The sequence below is a fragment of the Triturus cristatus genome, chromosome 4_2, assembly GCF_964204655.1.
Source record: "Triturus cristatus chromosome 4_2, aTriCri1.1, whole genome shotgun sequence".
NCBI lineage: Eukaryota > Metazoa > Chordata > Amphibia > Caudata > Salamandridae > Triturus > Triturus cristatus.
This window is the reverse complement of record NC_140586.1, coordinates 49,152,094-49,171,991: the sequence shown is the minus strand read 5'-3', so window position 1 is coordinate 49,171,991 and position 19,898 is coordinate 49,152,094. Positions and strand designations below refer to the sequence as shown.

At 47.9% G+C, this 19,898-nt stretch overlaps 2 protein-coding genes across 8 annotated transcripts in view; both read left to right on the top strand.

The window, feature by feature from the left end:
* The window catches only part of KMT2D (lysine methyltransferase 2D), a 1,389,531-nt gene that overhangs the window by 648,465 nt on the left and 721,168 nt on the right, over positions 1-19,898 (top strand). For all 7 annotated transcript variants that reach the window (XM_085600422.1, XM_085600421.1, XM_085600420.1 and 4 more), the window contains 3 exons: positions 5,685-5,809; positions 6,033-6,198; positions 6,302-6,382. In XM_085600422.1, coding sequence (XP_085456548.1) covers positions 5,685-5,809; positions 6,033-6,198; positions 6,302-6,382 — 372 coding nt within the window. The remainder of the gene's footprint in view (positions 1-5,684; positions 5,810-6,032; positions 6,199-6,301; positions 6,383-19,898) is intronic.
* LOC146832937 (uncharacterized) overlaps positions 6,628-19,898 on the top strand; it is a 29,760-nt gene continuing 16,489 nt past the window's right edge. The window contains exons 1-2 of the mRNA XM_085600203.1: positions 6,628-6,655; positions 8,410-9,339. Coding sequence (XP_085456329.1) covers positions 6,628-6,655; positions 8,410-9,339 — 958 coding nt within the window. The remainder of the gene's footprint in view (positions 6,656-8,409; positions 9,340-19,898) is intronic.

Below are 19,898 nucleotides of genomic sequence, written 5' to 3'. Positions count from 1 at the left end.
GAGCGCACCTCCTACACCTCACAATGCAAGGTCTATGGACGCCACAGCAAAAATTGCTCCACATCAACCATCTGGAGCTCTTGGCGATCTTCCTAGCCCTAAAATCTTTCCAAAAACAGATTTCGGGCAAAGCAGTCCTCATTCGCACAGACAACATGACTGCAATGTATTATATCCAAAAACAGGGGGGGACACACTCTCCCCAGCTCTCCCGCTTAGCCCAGAGCATATGGAGATGGGCAATTCCCCAAAACATCTTTCTCCTGGCACAGCACGTTCCAGGCGTACAAAACACCATGGCAGATCTGCTCAGCAGACAAACGCAACAACTACACGAATGGGAACTGCATCCGCAAGTTCTTCACCCATTCTTCCAACAGTGGGGGCATCCTCAGATAGACCTCTTCGCCACCCACGAAAACAAAAAATGCCCAAGCTTCGCCGCCAGATACCCACACCCATTGTCCAAGGGCAATGCGATATGGATGAACTGGTCAGGCAGATTTGCATACGCCTTTCCACCTCTCCCACTAATTCCATTAGTGGTCAGGAAGCTACAACAGCACTCCCTCACACTCATTCTGGTAGCTCCGACGTGTGCCAGGCAGCCGTGGTACACCACGCTACTACAACTATCAGTGGTACCACATCAAAAACTGCACCTATCCCCATGCCTCCTAACACAGAACCATGGAGAAATCAGGCACCCGGATCCAGCTCAGCTCAACCTGGCGATCTGGCTCCTGAAATCCTAGAATTCGGATACCTTAACCTTCCCCCTGATTGCATGAACATCATCATGGAAGCCAGACGTCCTACCACTAGAGCAAGTTATGCCGCAAAGTGGAAAAGATTTGTTATTTACTGCCGTAACAATACAATCAACCCTCTAGATGCATCCATACAGCACATCATATGCTATCTGCTCCATCTTCACAGGTGTAACCTGGCATATTCATCCATACGCCTACACCTAGCAGCGATCGCTGCTTATCTACAAAACAGACAGCATTTATCTCTCTTCAGAGTGCCCGCTATTAAAGCCTTCATGGAAGGCCTTAAACGAGTAATTCCTCCCAGGGCACCACCTTCCCCTGTATGGAACCTAAATTTAGTTCTTACACGACTAATGGGTCCGCCCTTCGAACCAATGCATAAATGCGAGCTACAGTTTCTCACCTGGAAAACAGCTTTTCTCGTAGCTATCACTTCCCTTAGAAGGGTTGGTGAAATACAAGCGTTCACTATACAAGAACCCTTCATACAAATACATCACAGCAAGGTCATACTTCGCACAAATCCGAAGTTCCTGCCCAAGGTCATTTCCCCCTTTCATCTCAATCAATCGGTGGAATTACCTGTCTTCTTCTCGCAACCTCAATCTGTTGCAGAAAGAGCCTTACACACACTCGATGTAAAAAGGGCCTTGCTATACTACATACAAAGAACGCAACCCTTCAGGAAGCCTAAACAATTGTTCGTCTCCTTCTCTCCACCACATAAAGGCAACCCCATTTCTAAATCAGGGATAGCTAGGTGGATTGTAAAATGCATACAGATTTGCTACCAAAAGGCTAAAAGAACATTATCTGTTCCGCCTAAAGCCCATTCTACAAGAAAGTTAGGGGCTTCTATGGCCTTTCTAGGGAATATACCCTTAGATGACATCTGCAAAGCAGCCACATGGTCTACACCGCACACCTTCACAAAACATTACTGTGTAGATGTGCATTCCAAGCAGCAAGCTAGAGTGGGCCAGGCTGTACTAAAGACACTATTTCAAACCACTGCAACGGATACCGGTGGTCGCCGCTAGGGTTGGGTACTGCTATATAATCTATGCTAAGTGTACAATCTGCAGCTCATATGCCTCGAACGGAATATGCTACTTACCAGTATGCATCTGTTCTTGGCATGTAGAGCTGCAGAGTTGTACACGCCCACCCGCCTCCCCGGCTACCTGTATCCGTTCCAGTACATCTTATTTAGATACTACACACATGGGTTTCTCACTGTGATTACCAAGCTCCATCATTTCCCTGTTGGCGAAAAACAATCTGAGGATGGAGCCGAAGCCCATGTGCAGTACGGACCGAAGGAGGAGTCACCAAACTCGTGACTTCCAAAGACTGTCCAAGAAGAAAAACAAACTGCAAACATCCGGGCCCAACACCAGATGGCGATCTATGCTAAGTGTACAACTCTGCAGCTCTACATGCCAAGAACAGATGCATACTGGTAAGTAGCATATTACTTACTCCACGTACTTCCTAATTCCAAGGATAGACAGAACACTGTGTCTGATACTAGACCTCAGATTTCTCAACAAATTCATAAAGTCTCAAAGGTTCAAAATGACATCACTGCAACAGGTGATTCCTCAATTGCAAAAAGGAGACTACATGGCAACCATATACTTAAAGGATGCCTACTTACACATTCCCATGAACAAGAAACACAAGAGGCTATTAAGATTTGTGGTCAGCGAAACACACTATCCATTCAAAGTGCTAGCATTCGGTCTAAAATCAGCACCAAGAGTGTTCACAGCAGTGCCTAGCAGGAGTGGCCGCTCATCTAAGAAGACCGGGAATCCATGTATACCCATACTTAGAAGACTGGTTAGTAAGAGCAAGCTGGTACAGACTCTGAAAACCGCATATACAGAAAGAAAAAGAGACATTAGTTCTCCTCGGATTTTCATTACACTGGAACAAATCTTCCCCAGAACAAGGAAGTGTTCTTAGAAGCAAAAATAGATGGAATATTAAGGAAGGTGTTCTCAAGCGAAAAGAGGATATTAGCCGTACTGAAGGAGATACAGCTATACCAGAAGGGGAACGCTCTGACAGTGAGGACAGTGGGGAAGCTGCTAGGAATGATGGCTTCATGCATTCATTTGATTCTCAACATTCGCCTACACATGAGACCATTCCAAGAATGGCTCCAGGCACAATGGCCACAAGCGACGGGGAGTTGGGAAGATCTAGTGGTTGTCACGCATACAGTACAGCAGGAAATAGCATGGTGGAACCAAACAAACATATCACAAGCGAGACTTTTCACACAACCAACTCCAACAGTGACCAGAACGACAGATGCTTCACAGATGGGATGGGAGTGCCCATGCACAACCTCAAAGTAAGGGGATTGTGGACACAGCAGTATACTCTGAAGCACATCAATATCCTAGAGTTAAAAACAGTGTTCCTAGCCTTAAAGGCCTTTCAGAAAGAGCTCTACGGAAGTACAGTTCTAATATAAACAGACAACACAGCCACCATGTTTTTCATAAACAAGCAGTCATTGGCACTCTCGACTCTAGCTCAGCAACTCTGGATGTGGGCAATCCCAAGGAACATAAACATAATAGCAATACACCTACCAGGAAAAGACAATGTAGAAGCAGACAGGCTGAGCAAACAAACATCTTCATCGCAGAAGTGGGAATTGAATCAACCGGAACTCCTCAAGATTTTTCACAAATGGGGAACTCTGCAAGTCGACCTCTTTGCAACACCCCACAATGCAAAATGCCAACGCTTTGCATCCAGGCAACCTTGCAGTCAGTCCCTGGGGAATGCGCTATGGATAGACTGGTCAGGGATATTTACTTACACTTTTCGCCCGATACCACTTCTCCACAGATTGATCAACAAATGCAAGATCAGCCACATGACAATGATTCTCATCGCCCCACAATGGGTGAGACAGACTTGGTTCTCAAAGATATAGGAGATATCTCAACGATCAATTCACAGATTGCCAGGAAGGCAAGACTTACTAACAACGCAAAAGGGAAAAGTACTTTACCCAGAACCCATAGAATTTTCACACCTAAAACTACCAGAAAGCACAATGGCAGTTCTACGAGAGGCAAGGAAGCCAACCACAAGAAAATGCTACACGCCAAAATGGAAAAGATACTCTCAATGGTGCCTTTCCGAAAAGATCACAAAGTAAGAGACAGTTCGGAAGTACTTAAAACATTTACTACAGAGTGAACTAACCTACACATCACTGAAGGTTCACTTAGCAGCAATTATAGCATATACAAGAGGACAAACCGTGAAGAGCTTCTTCACTTCTCACATGGTCAAAAAGTTCCTGGAGGGAGCAAAAAGCATTGCAAAACCAAAGACAGTGCCCCACCCCATGGAACCTAAATATAGTACTCGCTCAGCTGATAAAAGCACCATTTGAGCCACTGCACAAGGCAACGCCACAGATGGTCACAATGAAGACTGCCTATTTAGAAGCAATAACATCGCAACATATTTAGTGAATTGCAAGCACTAACAGTACAGAAACCTTACTTCCAAACAAAATGACAGAATTGTCATGAGAACAGATCCACATTTCATGCCAAAGGTGGTATCAAAATTCCACTTAAACCAAGCCAATCAAATACCAAGTTTCTTCCAAAACCTCAAAACATAGGGAGAGAAAGCATTGCACACTCTTGACGCTAGAAGAACAGTCCAGTACTACATTGAATAAACCAAGCAATACAGAAGGACAACACAGTTCTTTGTATCTATTGCTCACAGTTTTCTAGGAAGACCAGTAACCAAAGACACAATTGCACGATGGATTGCACAAGCCATACAGTTATGACACAAACAAGCAGGGCAAACATTACAAGGAGCCCTGCGCGCTCACTCAGCAAGAAAGAAAGGAGCAACTGTTGCATTTCTAGCTTATACTCCAAATCAGGACATTTGCCTGGCAGCAACATGGTCTTCAGTGCACACATTCACGAAACATTACTGTGTAGACATTCAAATGAATAAAGAAGCACAAGTAGGACAAAAAGTCTTGTAACATCTATTCACAAACCAGCGCTCCTCTTCCTGCCAGCCATCACATGGCTAGGAAACTGCTACAATGTCTAAACAGCATGTGAATCCAGAAAAGATTCATGCTGCAAAATGTATAGTTTCTTACCTATAAGTGTAGTTTTGCAGCTTGTATAATTTTCTGGATTCACTAGCGGACCCACCCTCCCCACCAAGAAAGATGAGACCAGAGGGAAAAGGAAAAAAAAAAGAATCCTAAGATGGCGACCAAAGGTGGAGCTTCCGGAGGCAGCACGTAAACGTCACAGGATGACACCAAATGGTGGTATGTCGACGCCCACCAACAGGAGGGAAGAAAAAAACAAAAACCAGACAAATACAATAATTTCCGACCCAACCACAAATGGCAGAATAATGCACAGCATGTGAATTCAGACAATTCTTCAAGCTGCAAAACTACACTGACAGGTAAACTATACTTTACCAGGCAGGGGTGGTGCCTATATACTGCTGTGTGCCATCACTTCCTGAGGTGGTGCATAGCTTCAGTGGAATTCAATGGCTCCACCTGCCAGTGCATGAGAGCAATTGTTCAAAGGTGTTGAAGTCTTACATCCGGGGTAATTCTAAAGTTGATTAATCTGCGGTTCGGGTACCCACTTAAAAGTTCATTATCAAACTCAAGTAACTTGTTCCATATTTAGGTGGCAGGTTCTTTGCTGAGACCAGTATTTTCTGCAAGGAAAGTCCTCCTAGGATATAGACCTACTAGAGTAAAACCAGTTGCTGTCTGGCTAAAAGGTCTGACTGAGGATTAAAGCTTGAGAAAAGCTTTATAGCAGGTGTTGCAGTTGTCCTGTGTAATCAGTGAATTGTCTCTCTCAGCTAACCATGGAGACGGTCCAAAGGATGGTGTAGGGGAGACTGGTGGTACAGAGGGAGATGAGAAGAAGAAGCGTCGCGGAAGGAAGAAGAGCAAGTTGGAGGACATGTTCCCAGCCTATCTTCAGGTGAGGAATGTTTATTTAGGAGACATTATTTAAAGGTATGAAAACAGTTGCTTAATCTAATATTGGGTTTGTGTGTCTGAACTGCTGCCCCCAAATAATTAGGTCCTTTGTCTATGGTAGGAGATACTGCTACCTAGCATAGATAAAGTGATCTAGGAAATTAAGTTGGTCTTTCTGTCTACTGTCAACTTTTTCCTCAACTTCTTTTATGTTGGGATTTTAGGAGGCCTTCTTTGGGAAGGATCTTATCGATCTAACTCGAAAGGCACTACTGTCTTCCGGTGATGCAACCATGCGGCAGAGCACTCAGAAAGCCAAGAGTGATTGCATTTCCAGTATGGCTCTTAAAGGGGCAGGAGATGGACTAGAGACTCCGTCAAATCAAAAAGGTGAGGATGAGTCTGCATTACAACTGTTAATGTGGAAGTAGTGTTGTCCCAACACTTTGGTGTTCGTTTGTGTAATATTTGTGTTTCTCTTACTGTTTTGCAGGTGAGGAGGAGCTGATGACTACCGCATTAGCTGGCCACGAAGGTTGTACTAAAGTGTTTGAGGCAAAAATCGAAAACCCAGGTGAGGATTGTAGGTTGGCAGCCAGTCCCATAGTGTTGGTTATGGTTTTGTTAAGTGATAATTACATCATCTCTGCTGATACATAATTGTTACGTTTCATCTCGTTTACATCCCTTGATTATGCATGTCCATTCAACCACTCACAAATTTTTACTTTCACATGGTTAGCACCTAAGCAGTGGAACTGGTTTGTGGATTCTCTGAGTGAGGATTGAATATAATTAGTCTTTCTGTGCTTTTACAGTATGGGGCTGCTACAGATTCACAGGCTTTGTATTGGCCTGGCTTCTAGAGTCTGGATCTTGAGTAGTGGGTAGTGTCTTTGAAGTTTTGAAAACAACATTGGGGTTCAACCATAAAAAATATATAGAGTTTTCTGTTGTGCTTGGTGGAAACTCACACCTGGACACTTTAGTTTGTTTTGTTAGCTGTTTTCCAAAGCAGAAATACACAAGAAAATCAGACTTTGACAGAAAGCAGAAGACATGACAATGTTTTTGTAGGGCAAGCCTCACAGTTCATGGTAGAATCACCAACTTAATACAGGAGAATAATGTTGACAGCCCGAGAACATTCCTGAAGATTTACTGTTCGAGGCATATGAGCTGCAGATTGTACACTTTTGCATAGATCGCCATCTGGTGTTGGGCCCGGATGTTTGCAGTTTGTTTTTCTTCTTGGACAGTCTTTGGAAGTCACGAGTTCGGTGACTCCTCCTTCGGTCCGTACTGCGCATGGGCTTCGGCTCCATCCTCAGATTATTTTTTTCCGCCATCGGGCTCGGATGTGATACTTCGTGCTCCGGTTTCGAACCTTTCCAGTTCGACCTTCGACGGAAAATCCTCGTCTATCGAGATTCTTAAGAGAAATCATCTTCTTCATCTCTCTCGGCGGCACTTTTCGATTCCAGACATCGGCACCGGCCTACGGGCCTCCCTCGACTCCTGTCTCGGCCGATGGAAAGGACTCCCTTCAAAAAGTGCCCAAAATGTGGGTCTAAATTTCCCCACACCGACCTCCATCAGGTGTGTAACCTCTGCCTCTCTCCCGAACACGAGGCTCGAGACTGCCCCGCCTGCAAGTCTTTTCGATCGAAAAAGACCATCCGGGATCGAAGAGCTCGACGCACCATGGCGCACTCATCGACTTCGGCTCCACCCGACATCTTCGGAGACGACACCGGAGCTTCGGGGCAGCAGCACACAGAGCAGGAGGAAGAACTCGTCAGCGCTTCCGAGGCCGACGACTCTGACCTGGAGGAGATAACACCGGCGCAGAGGGTCGTGAGTACTTTACCCCTCCCACTCCCGTACCCACACCGAAAGAGACTCCGGTTACACCTTCGCCTCTGGGCCTAGGGAAAACCAAACATACAGCTTCTATCACCCCACCTTCGGGCCCGGTCTCGAAGCATCACAAGTCTCCCGGCGGCTCGGGCTCGAGCCAGCCTACTCCTGGTGCCGAAAAACACCGTTCGGCACCGAAGAAAACCACGCCCAGTTCGGCTCCGAAGTCATCAGGCTCGAAACCTGCACTCTCAGTGCCGATAAAGCATAAGCATAAGTCCCTCGGCACCGACGCTCCGGCGCCAAAGACCGCCTCTGCATCGAAGAAATCGGAGACCCCGAAAAAGCATGGCATGGAGAAACCATCGAAGCCCTCGGCTCCGAAAACATCGGCACCGACAGATGATTCGGTGCCAGAAGAACTATTTACGCCTGATCCTTATCAAAAAACTTTAACAAAGGATCCAAAGACTGGTCATTTAACTTTGTCTTCCAAAAAAAGACATTTACACAAGCCAGATCCTCCTCCACCGCCAAAACGGAAGGACTCTGCCACATCCCCCTTCAGAGTACCCTCCCCACCACCTCCTCCACCTCCACCTCCTCCACTTTCTCCACCTCCTCCACCTCCCATATCTCCACCACCTTTGCCTCACCGCTCTCCAACCCCATCTCCAGACCCTGATTATGGAGATCCAGATTATGACCCGGCAGACGCCCCAATAGACCCCACACCTCCAGGGACACCAGACCCATGGGAGGATTACTACAACCCCGATGTACCAGATGTGCCTCAGGATTACATTTATCCATCCAGGCCGTCTCCTCCAGAGGACTCCCTGGGGTTCCACCACTTAATACAGCGGGCGGCACACTACCATGGGGTAGAATTACATAGCGAGCCAATTGAGGACGATTTCCTGCTGGACACTTTTGATATACAAGATAAGGCCTCAGCAATATTGCCCATGCTAAAAGGGGTAACCAAACATGCTGCAGAGGTGTTCAAGGACCCAGTCAGAGCTAGGGTACTAAACCCCAGGATAGAGAAAAAATATAAAGCAGCCCCCACAGATCCTGCATATATTAAAGGACCTGCTCCCTTGGACTCTTTGGTGGTATCCACAGCTAGGAAGCGGTCTAACTCTCAATCCTCAGGGGAGGCTCCCCCACCAGATAAGGAGTCAAAGCTCTTAGATGCGTCTGGTAAACGCACTGCCTCGCAGGCCGCAAATATGTGGCGCATTGCTAACACACAAGCTCTGCTTGCGCGTTACGATAGAGCACATTACGATGAACTGGAGGCTATCATGCAACACCTCCCAGACAAACATAAACACAGGGCTCAGGAGCTAATACAGGAGGGAAAGCTCATCACCAATACCTCAATTAAATGTGCCCTCGACGCAGCAGACACAGCTTTTAGAGCGATAAACACCAGTGTTTTGCTTCGTCGTCATGCCTGGCTCAGAATCTCAGGGTTTAAGCCAGAAGTCCAGGCATCTATATTAAATCACCCCTTTAACCAACAACACCTATTTGGTCCAAAGGTGGACGAAGCATTGGAGAAAATGAAAAAGGACACGGATACGGCAAAGTCTATGGGGGCATTACAATCCCATACCCCTAGACGTTCATTTCGTCGTTCCTCCTTTCGGGGCACAGGCAGAGGTTACTCTGCCGATAACGCCTCTACTTCCTACAAGTCCCCTCCTCAGAATACCTTCTCAAAGGGCTATCAGAGAGGTGGTTATAGTGGAAACAATAATAAAGGCAGGGGCAAAACCAACAACACCCGTTCTGCCACGCCACCCGCCCAATGACTTTCCCCCGCTTCCCCCAGACCATTCCACTCCAGTCGGGGGCAGGCTACAACATTTTCTTCACACCTGGGAGACCATAACATCAGACAAATGGGTGACACAAATTGTTCAGTCAGGCTACTGTCTCGAACTGACATCTACCCCACCCAATATTCCACCCAGGCACCGTACAATGTCGCAAGAACACACCATACTGCTCAAACAGGAGGTAATCTCCCTCCTCCAAAAACAAGCTATAGAGCATGTCCCCGTCAATCAGCAAAATCTAGGGGTCTACTCTGTGTATTTTCTAATCCCAAAGAGAGACGAGACCCTACGGCCCATTGTAGACCTCCGGCCTCTAAATGCATACATACATTCGGACCATTTCCACATGGTCACCCTCCAACAAGTTCTCCCACTCCTCTGTCAGGGAGACTTTCTCACTACACTGGACTTGAAAGACGCATACTTTCATATTCCAATACACCCTTCTCACAGGAAGTACCTCAGGTTTGTGGTGGCTGGTCAGCATTACCAATTCAAGGTTCTCCCCTTCGGGGTCACAACCGCACCACGGGTGTTTACCAAATGCCTAGCGGTAGTAGCAGCTCACCTCAGAAGACAACACATTCACGTCTTCCCTTACTTGGACTACTGGCTCATAAAAGCCGCGTCCTACGAACTATGTGTGCAACATACAAACAGCACCATCCAACTGCTCCACCGGCTAGGCTTCACGGTGAACCATCAAAAGTCCCACCTCATACCATCTCACACAAAGCAATATCTCGGGGCCACTATAGACACCTCCAAGGCTATAGCCTATCCCAATTCAGCCAGAATCTCAAGCATACAAGCCTTGCGCCAAACATTCACTCTTCAACACTCTCTCCCAACACGAGTGTTTATGAAGCTAATAGGGATGATGGCATCTTGCATCTTCATAGTGCCCCATGCAAGACTCCACATGCGTCCACTCCAAGAGTGCCTAGCACGGCAGTGGAACCAGGCCCAGGGACAGCTGACGGATCTGGTGTTGGTGGACGGCCGCACCCATCACTCTCTGCAGTGGTGGAACACCACAAACCTTTCCAAAGGGCGGCCGTTCCTGGACCCGGTTCCTCAGGTGATTCTGACGACGGACGCATCGCTCTCCGGCTGGGGAGCGCACCTTCTACACCTCACAGTGCAAGGTCTATGGACGCCACAGCAAAAAGTACTCCACATCAACCATCTGGAGTTACTGGTGATCTTTCTAGCCCTAAAATCCTTTCAGAAACAAATTTCAGCCAAAGCAGTCCTCATTCGCACAAACAATATGACTGCGATGTATTATATTCAAAAACAGGGGGGGACACACTCTCCCCAGCTCTCCCGCTTAGCACAGAGCATATGGAGATGGGCAATTCCACAAAAAATCTTTCTCCTGGCACAGCACGTCCCAGGCATACAAAACACCATGGCAGATCTGCTCAGCAGACAAACGCAGCAAATGCGCGAATGGGAACTGCATCCACAAGTTCTTCGCCCACTCTTCCACAAGTGGGGGCATCCTCAGATAGACCTCTTCGCCACCCACCAAAACAAAAAATGCCCAAGCTTCGCCGCCAGATACCCACACCCATTGTCCAAAGGCAATGTGATATGGATGAACTGGTCAGGCAAATTTGCATACGCCTTTCCACCTCTCCCGCTAATTCCGTTCGTGGTAAGGAAGCTACAGCAGCACTCCCTCACACTCATTCTGGTAGCTCCAACATGGGCCAGGCAGCCGTGGTACACCACACTGCTACAGCTATCGGTAGTACCACATCAAAAACTGCACCTGTCCCCATGCCTCCTAACACAGAACCATGGAGAAATCAGGCACCCGGACCCAGCTCAGCTCAACCTTGCGATCTGGCTCCTGAAATCTTAGAATTTGGATACCTTAACCTTCCCCCTGATTGCATGAACATTATCAAGGAAGCCAGACGTCCTACCACTCGAGCATGCTATGCCGCAAAGTGGAAGAGATTTGTTGTTTACTGCCGTAACAATACAATCAACCCTTTAGATGCATCCATACAGCACATCATATGCTATCTGCTCCATCTTCAAAGGTGTAACCTGGCATATTCATCCATACGTCTACACCTAGCAGCAAAACAGACAGCATTTATCACTGTTCAGAGTGCCCGCTATTAAAGCCTTTATGGAAGGCCTAAAACGAGTAATTCCACCCAGGGCACCACCTTCCCCTGTATGGAATCTAAACGTAGTTCTTACACGGCTAATGGGTCCGCCTTTCGAACCAATGCATAAATGTGAGCTACAGTTCCTCACCTGGAAAACAGCTTTCCTCATAGCTATCACTTCCCTTAGAAGGGTTAGTGAAATACAAGCGTTCACTATACAAGAACCCTTTTTGCAGATACATCACAGCAAGGTGATACTTCGTACAAACCCCAAATTTCTGCCCAAGGTCATTTCTCCCTTCCATCTTAATCAATCGGTGGAATTACCGTTTTTTTTCTCGCAACCTCAATCTGTTGCGGAAAGGGCTCTACATACACTTGATGTTGAAAGGGCTTTGTTGTACTACATACAAAGAACGCAACCTTTCAGGAAGACCAAACAATTGTTTGTCTCCTTCTCTCCACCGCATAAAGGTAACCCCATTTCTAAATCAGGGATAGCTAGGTGGATTGTTAAGTGCATACAAGTTTGCTATCACAAAGCAAAAAGAACATTATCTGTTCCACCTAAAGCTCACTCTACAAGAAAGATAGGGGCTTCTATGGCTTTTCTAGGGAACATACCCTTAGATGACATCTGCAAAGCAGCCACATGGTCAACTCCGCACACCTTCACAAAACATTACTGTGTAGACGTGCATTCCAAGCAACAAGCTAGTGTGGGCCAGGCTGTACTAAAGATACTATTTCAAACCGCTGCAACGGATACCGGTGGTCGCCGCTAGGGCTGGGTACTGCTATATAATCTATGCAAAAGTGTACAATCTGCAGCTCATATGCCTCGAATGGAATATGCTACTTACTAGTATGCATCTGTTCTTGGCATGTAGAGCTGCAGATCTGTACACGCCCACCCGCCTCCCCGGCTACCTGTATCTGTTCCAGTCTATCTTATTTAGATACAACACACATGGGTTTCTTACTGTTATCACTACGCTCCATCTTTTCCCTGCTGGCGAAAAACAATCTGAGGATGGAGCCGAAGCCCATGCCCAGTACGGACCGAAGGAGGAGTCACCGAACTCGTGACTTCCAAAGACTGTCCAAGAAGAAAAACAAACTGCAAACATCCGGGCCCAACACCAGATGGCGATCTATGCAAAAGTGTACAGATCTGCAGCTCTACATGCCAAGAACAGATGCATACTGGTAAGTAGCATATTCCTTTCAGATTATCTAAGTTGGAGTCCCCAAGATAAGGACATTCCTGATTGGGGACTAGGCTAAGAAGCCAGTTTTGCAAAAATTTACAATAACTGGAAAGTACAACTCTCGGGTAGCAAAAGAGCACAAATGAGTTACGTAATCTCCATAGAGCTGCAATGCTTGGCTTCAGCTCATTTCTGTCCATTTGTAAATTGTGGCAATATTAGTACAGGCATGTATTAAATAATTTTTTCCAGTACCCCCAACATAGTAAGACACCGAAGGTGGAAATACATTGTGGGCTGGACAGACAGACGTCCTCACAGCGCATGGAAAGGTCACTTTGTATGCATATGATACCAGGCACACAGAGGGGAAGCAGTTTCTGGCCTGAATGAACTCCATTTAACAACATGGCTTCTGAATTTTTAGAATCTGCCACTCATGCATGATTCTCTGAAGACATCCCATCAATCGATACATGATATGTATTCCAACAAATGAAAGTTGTTTGTAGTATGTTACTTGACAGTCGCGTGTCTCCGATTTGAAGTGAAATAAAAGTTGATCACACCCTCTACTTTTGAGAGATGTTGCCATATTCTCCCCTGCTTAGGTTTTGTTTGACAGCGTTGAAATTGTAGACAAGATTACCTTAAGGGGGTTCATGTTAACAATCCTTGTAAATTATATGTTCGAGGCATATGAGCTGCAGATTGTACACTTAGCATAGGTCGCCATCTGGTGTTGGCCCCGGATGTTTGCAGTTTGTTTTTCTTCTTGGACAGTCTTTGGAAGTCACGAGTTTGGTGACTCCTCCTTCGGTCCGTACTGCGCATTGGCTTCGGCTCCATCCTCAGATTGTTTTTTTCCGCCATCGGGCTCGGATGTGATACTTCGTGCTCCGGCTTCGAACTTCTACGGTTCCAGCCTCGACGGAAAATCCTCGATTCTTCGAGTTCCTTCATCATCTTCATCTCTCGAAGCGGCACTTTCTCCATCCCGTACATCGACACCGGCCTTCGGGCCCTCCGCGACTCCGGTCCCGGCCGATGGAAAGGACTCCGTTCAAAAAGTGCCCAAAATGTGGGTCTAAATTTCCCCACACCGACCTCCATCAGGTGTGTAACCTTTGCCTCTCTCCGGAACACGAGGCCAGAGACTGCCCCGCCTGCAAGTCTTTTCGATCGAAGAAGACCATCCGAGATCGAAGAGCTCGACGCACCATGGCGCACTCATCCTCTGCAGCTCCACCGGACATCTTCGGAGACGACGCCGAAGCTTCGGGGCAAACACACACCGAGCAGGAGGAAGACGTCGTCAGCGCTTCCGAGGCCGACGACTCCGACGTGGAGGACATTACACCAGCGCAGCGGGCCGTGAGTACTATGCCCCCTCCCACCCCCACGCCGAAAACCAAAGAGACTCAGGTTAATCCCTCGCCTGCCGGCCTGGGCAAAACCAAAACCAAAACTTCGATCACCCCACCTTCGGGCCCGGTGTCGAAGCTCCCAAAGTCTCATGGCAGCTCGGGATCGAGCCAGCCAACACCCGGTGCCGAAAAACAGCATCCGGCACCGAAGACTGCAAAATCCAGCTCGACTCCGAAACCACCGGTGCCGAAGCCTGGACACTCGGTGCCGACCAAACACAAACACAAATCTGTCGGCACCGATGCTCCGGCGCCGAAACATCATTCGACGCCGAAACACCCGGAGACCTCAAAAAAGCATGGCGCACACAGACAATCGAAACCCCCGGTTCCGAAATCACCGGTGCCGACAGACGACTCGACACCATTGGCTCTGTTTACACCAGACCCTTTACAAAAGACTTTGTCCAAAGATCCAAAGACTGGGCTTTTGACTTTAACTACCAAGAAAAGACGCCTTGATGCTCCGGCTCCTCCTCCTCCACCCAAAAGGAAGGACTCTGCTACTTCTCCCCTCAGAGTGCCCTCCCCACCACCGCCTCCCCTACCCCCTCCACCTCCTCCACCGCCTCCACCTCACAGGTCTCCGCCACCTGTACCTCACTACGATCCGACCCCATCCCCAGATCCGGATGATGGGGATCCGGACAATTACCCGGCGGACGCCCCAATGGATCCCACTCCACCAGGGACCCCAGATCCATGGGAGGATTACAATAACCCTGATATACCCAATGTACCTCAGGACGACCTATACCCATCAAGACCGTCTCCTCCAGAGGACTCCTTAGGGTTTCACCATTTAGTGCAGAGAGCAGCACACTACCACGGGGTGGACATGCACAGTGAACCAGTAGAAGAAGACTTCCTACTGGATACATTTGATATACAAGACAAATCCACTTCCATTTTACCCATGCTTAAGGGTGTCACCAAGCACGCTACAGAGGTGTTCAAAGACCCTGTCAGAGCCAGAGTACTGAACCCTAGAATAGAGAAGAAGTATAAGGCGGCACCCACAGACCCTGCTTACATCAAGGGCCCTGCTCCCCTAGATTCCCTAGTTGTCTCCACAGCTAGAAAGCGGGCTAACTCCCAATCCTCAGGAGATGCCCCACCGCCAGACAAAGAATCTAAACTTCTGGACGCGTCTGGTAAACGCACCGCCTCCCAAGCTGCAAACATGTGGCGCATTGCAAACACACAAGCACTGCTTGCGCGCTATGACAGAGCACACTATGACGAACTAGAGGCTCTTATGCAGCACCTTCCAGAAAAATACAAGCACAAGGCTCATGACCTGATACAGGAGGGTAAACTAATTACAAACACCTCCATTAAGTGTGCCCTCGATGCAGCCGACACTGCTTCTAGGGCCATAAATACCAGTGTCCTGCTTCGCCGCCACGCCTGGCTCAGGATCTCAGGGTTCAAGCCTGAAGTCCAGGCATCCATACTCAATCACCCCTTTGACCAGGAAACACTCTTTGGGCCAAAGGTAGACGAAGCGCTCGAAAAGATGAAGAAAGACACAGACACAGCAAAGTCTATGGGGGCACTCCAAACACAAGCCTCCAAACGTTCCTTTCGACGCTCGTCCTTTCGTGGCACAGGCAGAGGCTCCTCCACCGATAACGCCTCTACCTCCTACAAGTCCCCTCCTCAAAATACCTTTTCAAAGGGCAATCAGAGAGGTGGTTACAGGGGTAACAACAATAAGGGCAGGGGCAAAACCAACAACACCCGTTCTGCCACCCCCCCCGCACAATGACTCCCCTCCGCTCCCCCCAGACCATTCCACTCCGGTCGGGGGCAGACTACAAAACTTTATCCACGTATGGGAGTCCATAACATCGGACAAATGGGTGACCCAAATCATTCGGTCAGGGTACTGTCTCGAACTAACATCTACCCCACCCAATATCCCACCAAGGCACCGTCCAATGTCTCAAGAACATTCCACACTGCTCAAACAAGAGGTACTCTCACTCCTCCAAAAACACGCTATAGAGCAGGTCCCCGTCAATCAACAAAATCTAGGGGTCTACTCCCTATATTTCTTAATACCAAAGAAAGACGGGACCCTCAGACCCATTCTCGACCTCCGGCCTCTAAATGCCTACATACATTCAGACCATTTTCACATGGTCACCCTACAGCAAGTCCTCCCACTCCTCTGCCAGGGAGACTTTCTCACAACCTTGGATCTGAAAGACGCATACTTTCACATTCCAATACACCCCTCTCACAGGAAATACCTCAGGTTCGTGGTGGACGGGCAACATTACCAATTCACGGTTCTCCCCTTCGGGGTCACCACCGCACCACGGGTGTTTACCAAATGCCTAGCAGTAGTAGCAGCACACCTCAGACGTCAACACATTCACGTCTTCCCTTACCTGGACGACTGGCTGATAAAAGCCGCGTCCTACGACCAATGTGTGCAACATACAAACAGCACCATCCAACTGCTCCACCAGCTAGGCTTCACGGTGAACTACCAAAAGTCCCACCTCATACCATCTCACACAAAGCAATATCTCGGGGCCACTATAGACACCTCCAAGGGTATTGCCTATCCAAACTCAGCCAGAATCACAAGCATTCAAGCCTTACGCAAAACATTCCTTCCTCAACACTCTCTTCCAGCAAGAGTGTTTATGAAGCTCATAGGAATGATGGCGTCTTGCATCTTCATAGTGCCCCATGCAAGACTCCACATGCGTCCACTTCAAGAGTGCCTAGCACAACAGTGGAACCAGGCCCAGGGTCAGCTGACGGATCTGGTGTTGGTGGACGGCCGCACACATCACTCTCTGCAGTGGTGGAACACCACAAACCTTTCCAAAGGGCGGCCGTTCCTGGAACCGGTTCCTCAGGTGATTCTAACAGCGGACGCATCGCTCTCCGGCTGGGGAGCGCACCTCCTACACCTCACCATGCAAGGTCTATGGACGCCACAGCAAAAATCGCTCCACATCAACCACCTGGAGCTCTTGGCGATCTTTCTAGCCCTAAAATCTTTCCAAAAACAGATTTCGGGCAAAGCAGTCCTCATTCGCACAGACAATATGACTGCGATGTATTATATACAAAAACAGGGGGGGACACACTCTCCCCAGCTCTCCCCGCTTAGCCCAGAGCATATGGAGATGGGCAATTCCCCAAAACATCTTTCTCCTGGCACAGCACGTTCCAGGCGTACAAAACACCATAGCAGATCTGCTCAGCAGACAAACACAACAACTACACGAATGGGAACTGCATCCACAAGTTCTTCACCCATTCTTCCAACAGTGGGGGCATCCTCAGATAGACCTCTTCGCCACCCACGAAAACAAAAAATGCCCAAGCTTCGCCGCCAGATACCCACACCCATTGTCCAAGGGCAATGCCATATGGATGAACTGGTCAGGCAGATTTGCATACGCCTTTCCACCTCTCCCACTAATTCCATTAGTGGTCAGGAAGCTACAACAGCACTCCCTCACACTCATTCTGGTAACTCCGACGTGGGCCAGGCAGCCGTGGTACACCACGCTACTACAACTGTCAGTGGTACCACATCAAAAACTGCATCTATCCCCATGCCTCCTAACCCAGAACCATGGAGAAATCAGGCACCCGGACCCAGCTCAGCTCAACCTGGCGATCTGGCTCCTGAAATCCTAGAATTCGGATACCTTAACCTTCCCTCTGATTGCATGAACATCATCATGGAAGTCAGACGTCCTACCACTAGAGCATGCTATGCCGCAAAGTGGAAAAGATTTGTAATTTACTGCCGTAACAATACAATCAACCCTCTAGATGCATCCATACAGCACATCATATGCTATCTGCTCCATCTTCACAGGTGTAACCTGGCATATTCATCCATACGCCTACACCTAGCAGCGATCGCTGCCTATCTACAAAACAGACAGCATTTATCACTCTTCAGAGTGCCCGCTATTAAAGCCTTCATGGAAGGCCTTAAACGAGTAATTCCTCCCAGGGCACCACCTTCCCCTGTATGGAATCTAAATTTAGTTCTTACACGTCTAATGGGTCCGCCCTTCGAACCAATGCACAAATGTGAGCTACAGTTTCTCACCTGGAAAACAGCTTTCCTTGTAGCTATCACTTCCCTTAGAAGGGTCGGTGAAATACAAGCGTTCACCATACAGGAACCCTACATACAAATGCATCACAGCAAGGTCATACTTCGCACAAATCCGAAGTTTCTGCCCAAAGTCATTTCCCCCTTCCACCTCAATCAATCAGTGGAATTACCTGTCTTCTTTTCGCAACCCCAATCTGTTGCAGAAAGGGCCTTACACACGCTTGATGTAAAAAGGGCGTTACTATACTACATACAAAGAACGCAACCCTTCAGGAAGACTAAACAATTGTTCGTTTCCTTCTCTCCACCACATAAAGGCAACCCCATTTCAAAATCAGGGATAGCTAGGTGGATTGTAAAATGCATACAAATTTGCTATCAAAAGGCAAAGAGAACATTATCTGTTCCCCCTAAAGCCCACTCTACAAGAAAGTTAGGGGCTTCTATGGCTTTTCTAGGGAATATACCCTTAGATGACATCTGCAAGGCAGCCACATGGTCTACACCGCACACCTTCACAAAACACTACTGTGTAGATGTGCATTCCAAGCAGCAAGCTAGGGTGGGCCAGGCTGTACTAAAGACACTTTTTCAAACAGCTGCAACGGATACCGGTGGTCGCCGCTAAGGTTGGGTACTGCTATGTAATCTATGCTAAGTGTACAATCTGCAGCTCATATGCCTCGAACGGAATATGCTACTTACCAGTATGCATCTGTTCTTGGCATGTAGAGCTGCAGAGTTGTACACGCCCACCCGCCTCCCCGGCTACCTGTATCCGTTCCAGTACATCTTATTTAGATACAACACATGGGTTTCTCACTGTTATTACTACGCTCCATCATTTCCCTGTTGGCGAAAAACAATCTGAGGATGGAGCCGAAGCCCATGCGCAGTACGGACCGAAGGAGGAGTCACCAAACTCGTGACTTCCAAAGACTGTCCAAGAAGAAAAACAAACTGCAAACATCCGGGCCCAACACCAGATGGCGACCTATGCTAAGTGTACAACTCTGCAGCTCTACATGCCAAGAACAGATGCATACTGGTAAGTAGCATATTCCTTTTATGGAATGACTGAAGTGATTCCTCCCAGAAATGAATCCCCTTCTTCAAGTTGGTCAGACCATGTAATGGTAACAAGGTTAGAGCACTGTTTCATGCAAGCTTTGGTGATCTCCAGACTTGATTATGGTAATGTTCTATATCTGGGTGTGGACAAGACCTCTGTTTGCCGCCTCCAGCTCATTCAGAATGCAGCTGCCCGCCTTCTTTTTAGGTTGCCACGCCGCTGTCTCCCCTTTGCTCTCAACTCCACTGGCTCAGGGTTGGCAAGCACATCGAATTTAAGGCTCTCTGTTACATGTTTAGAGCTCTGCACGGCATGGCCCCTGCATACATACTCAATCTTGTCAAGCCCTATCAACCTCCTCGTAATCTATGATCTTCCAATCTTTCCCTCTTTTAAGTCCCTAGAGTACGGCTGGCCCGTATGGGTGGCCGTT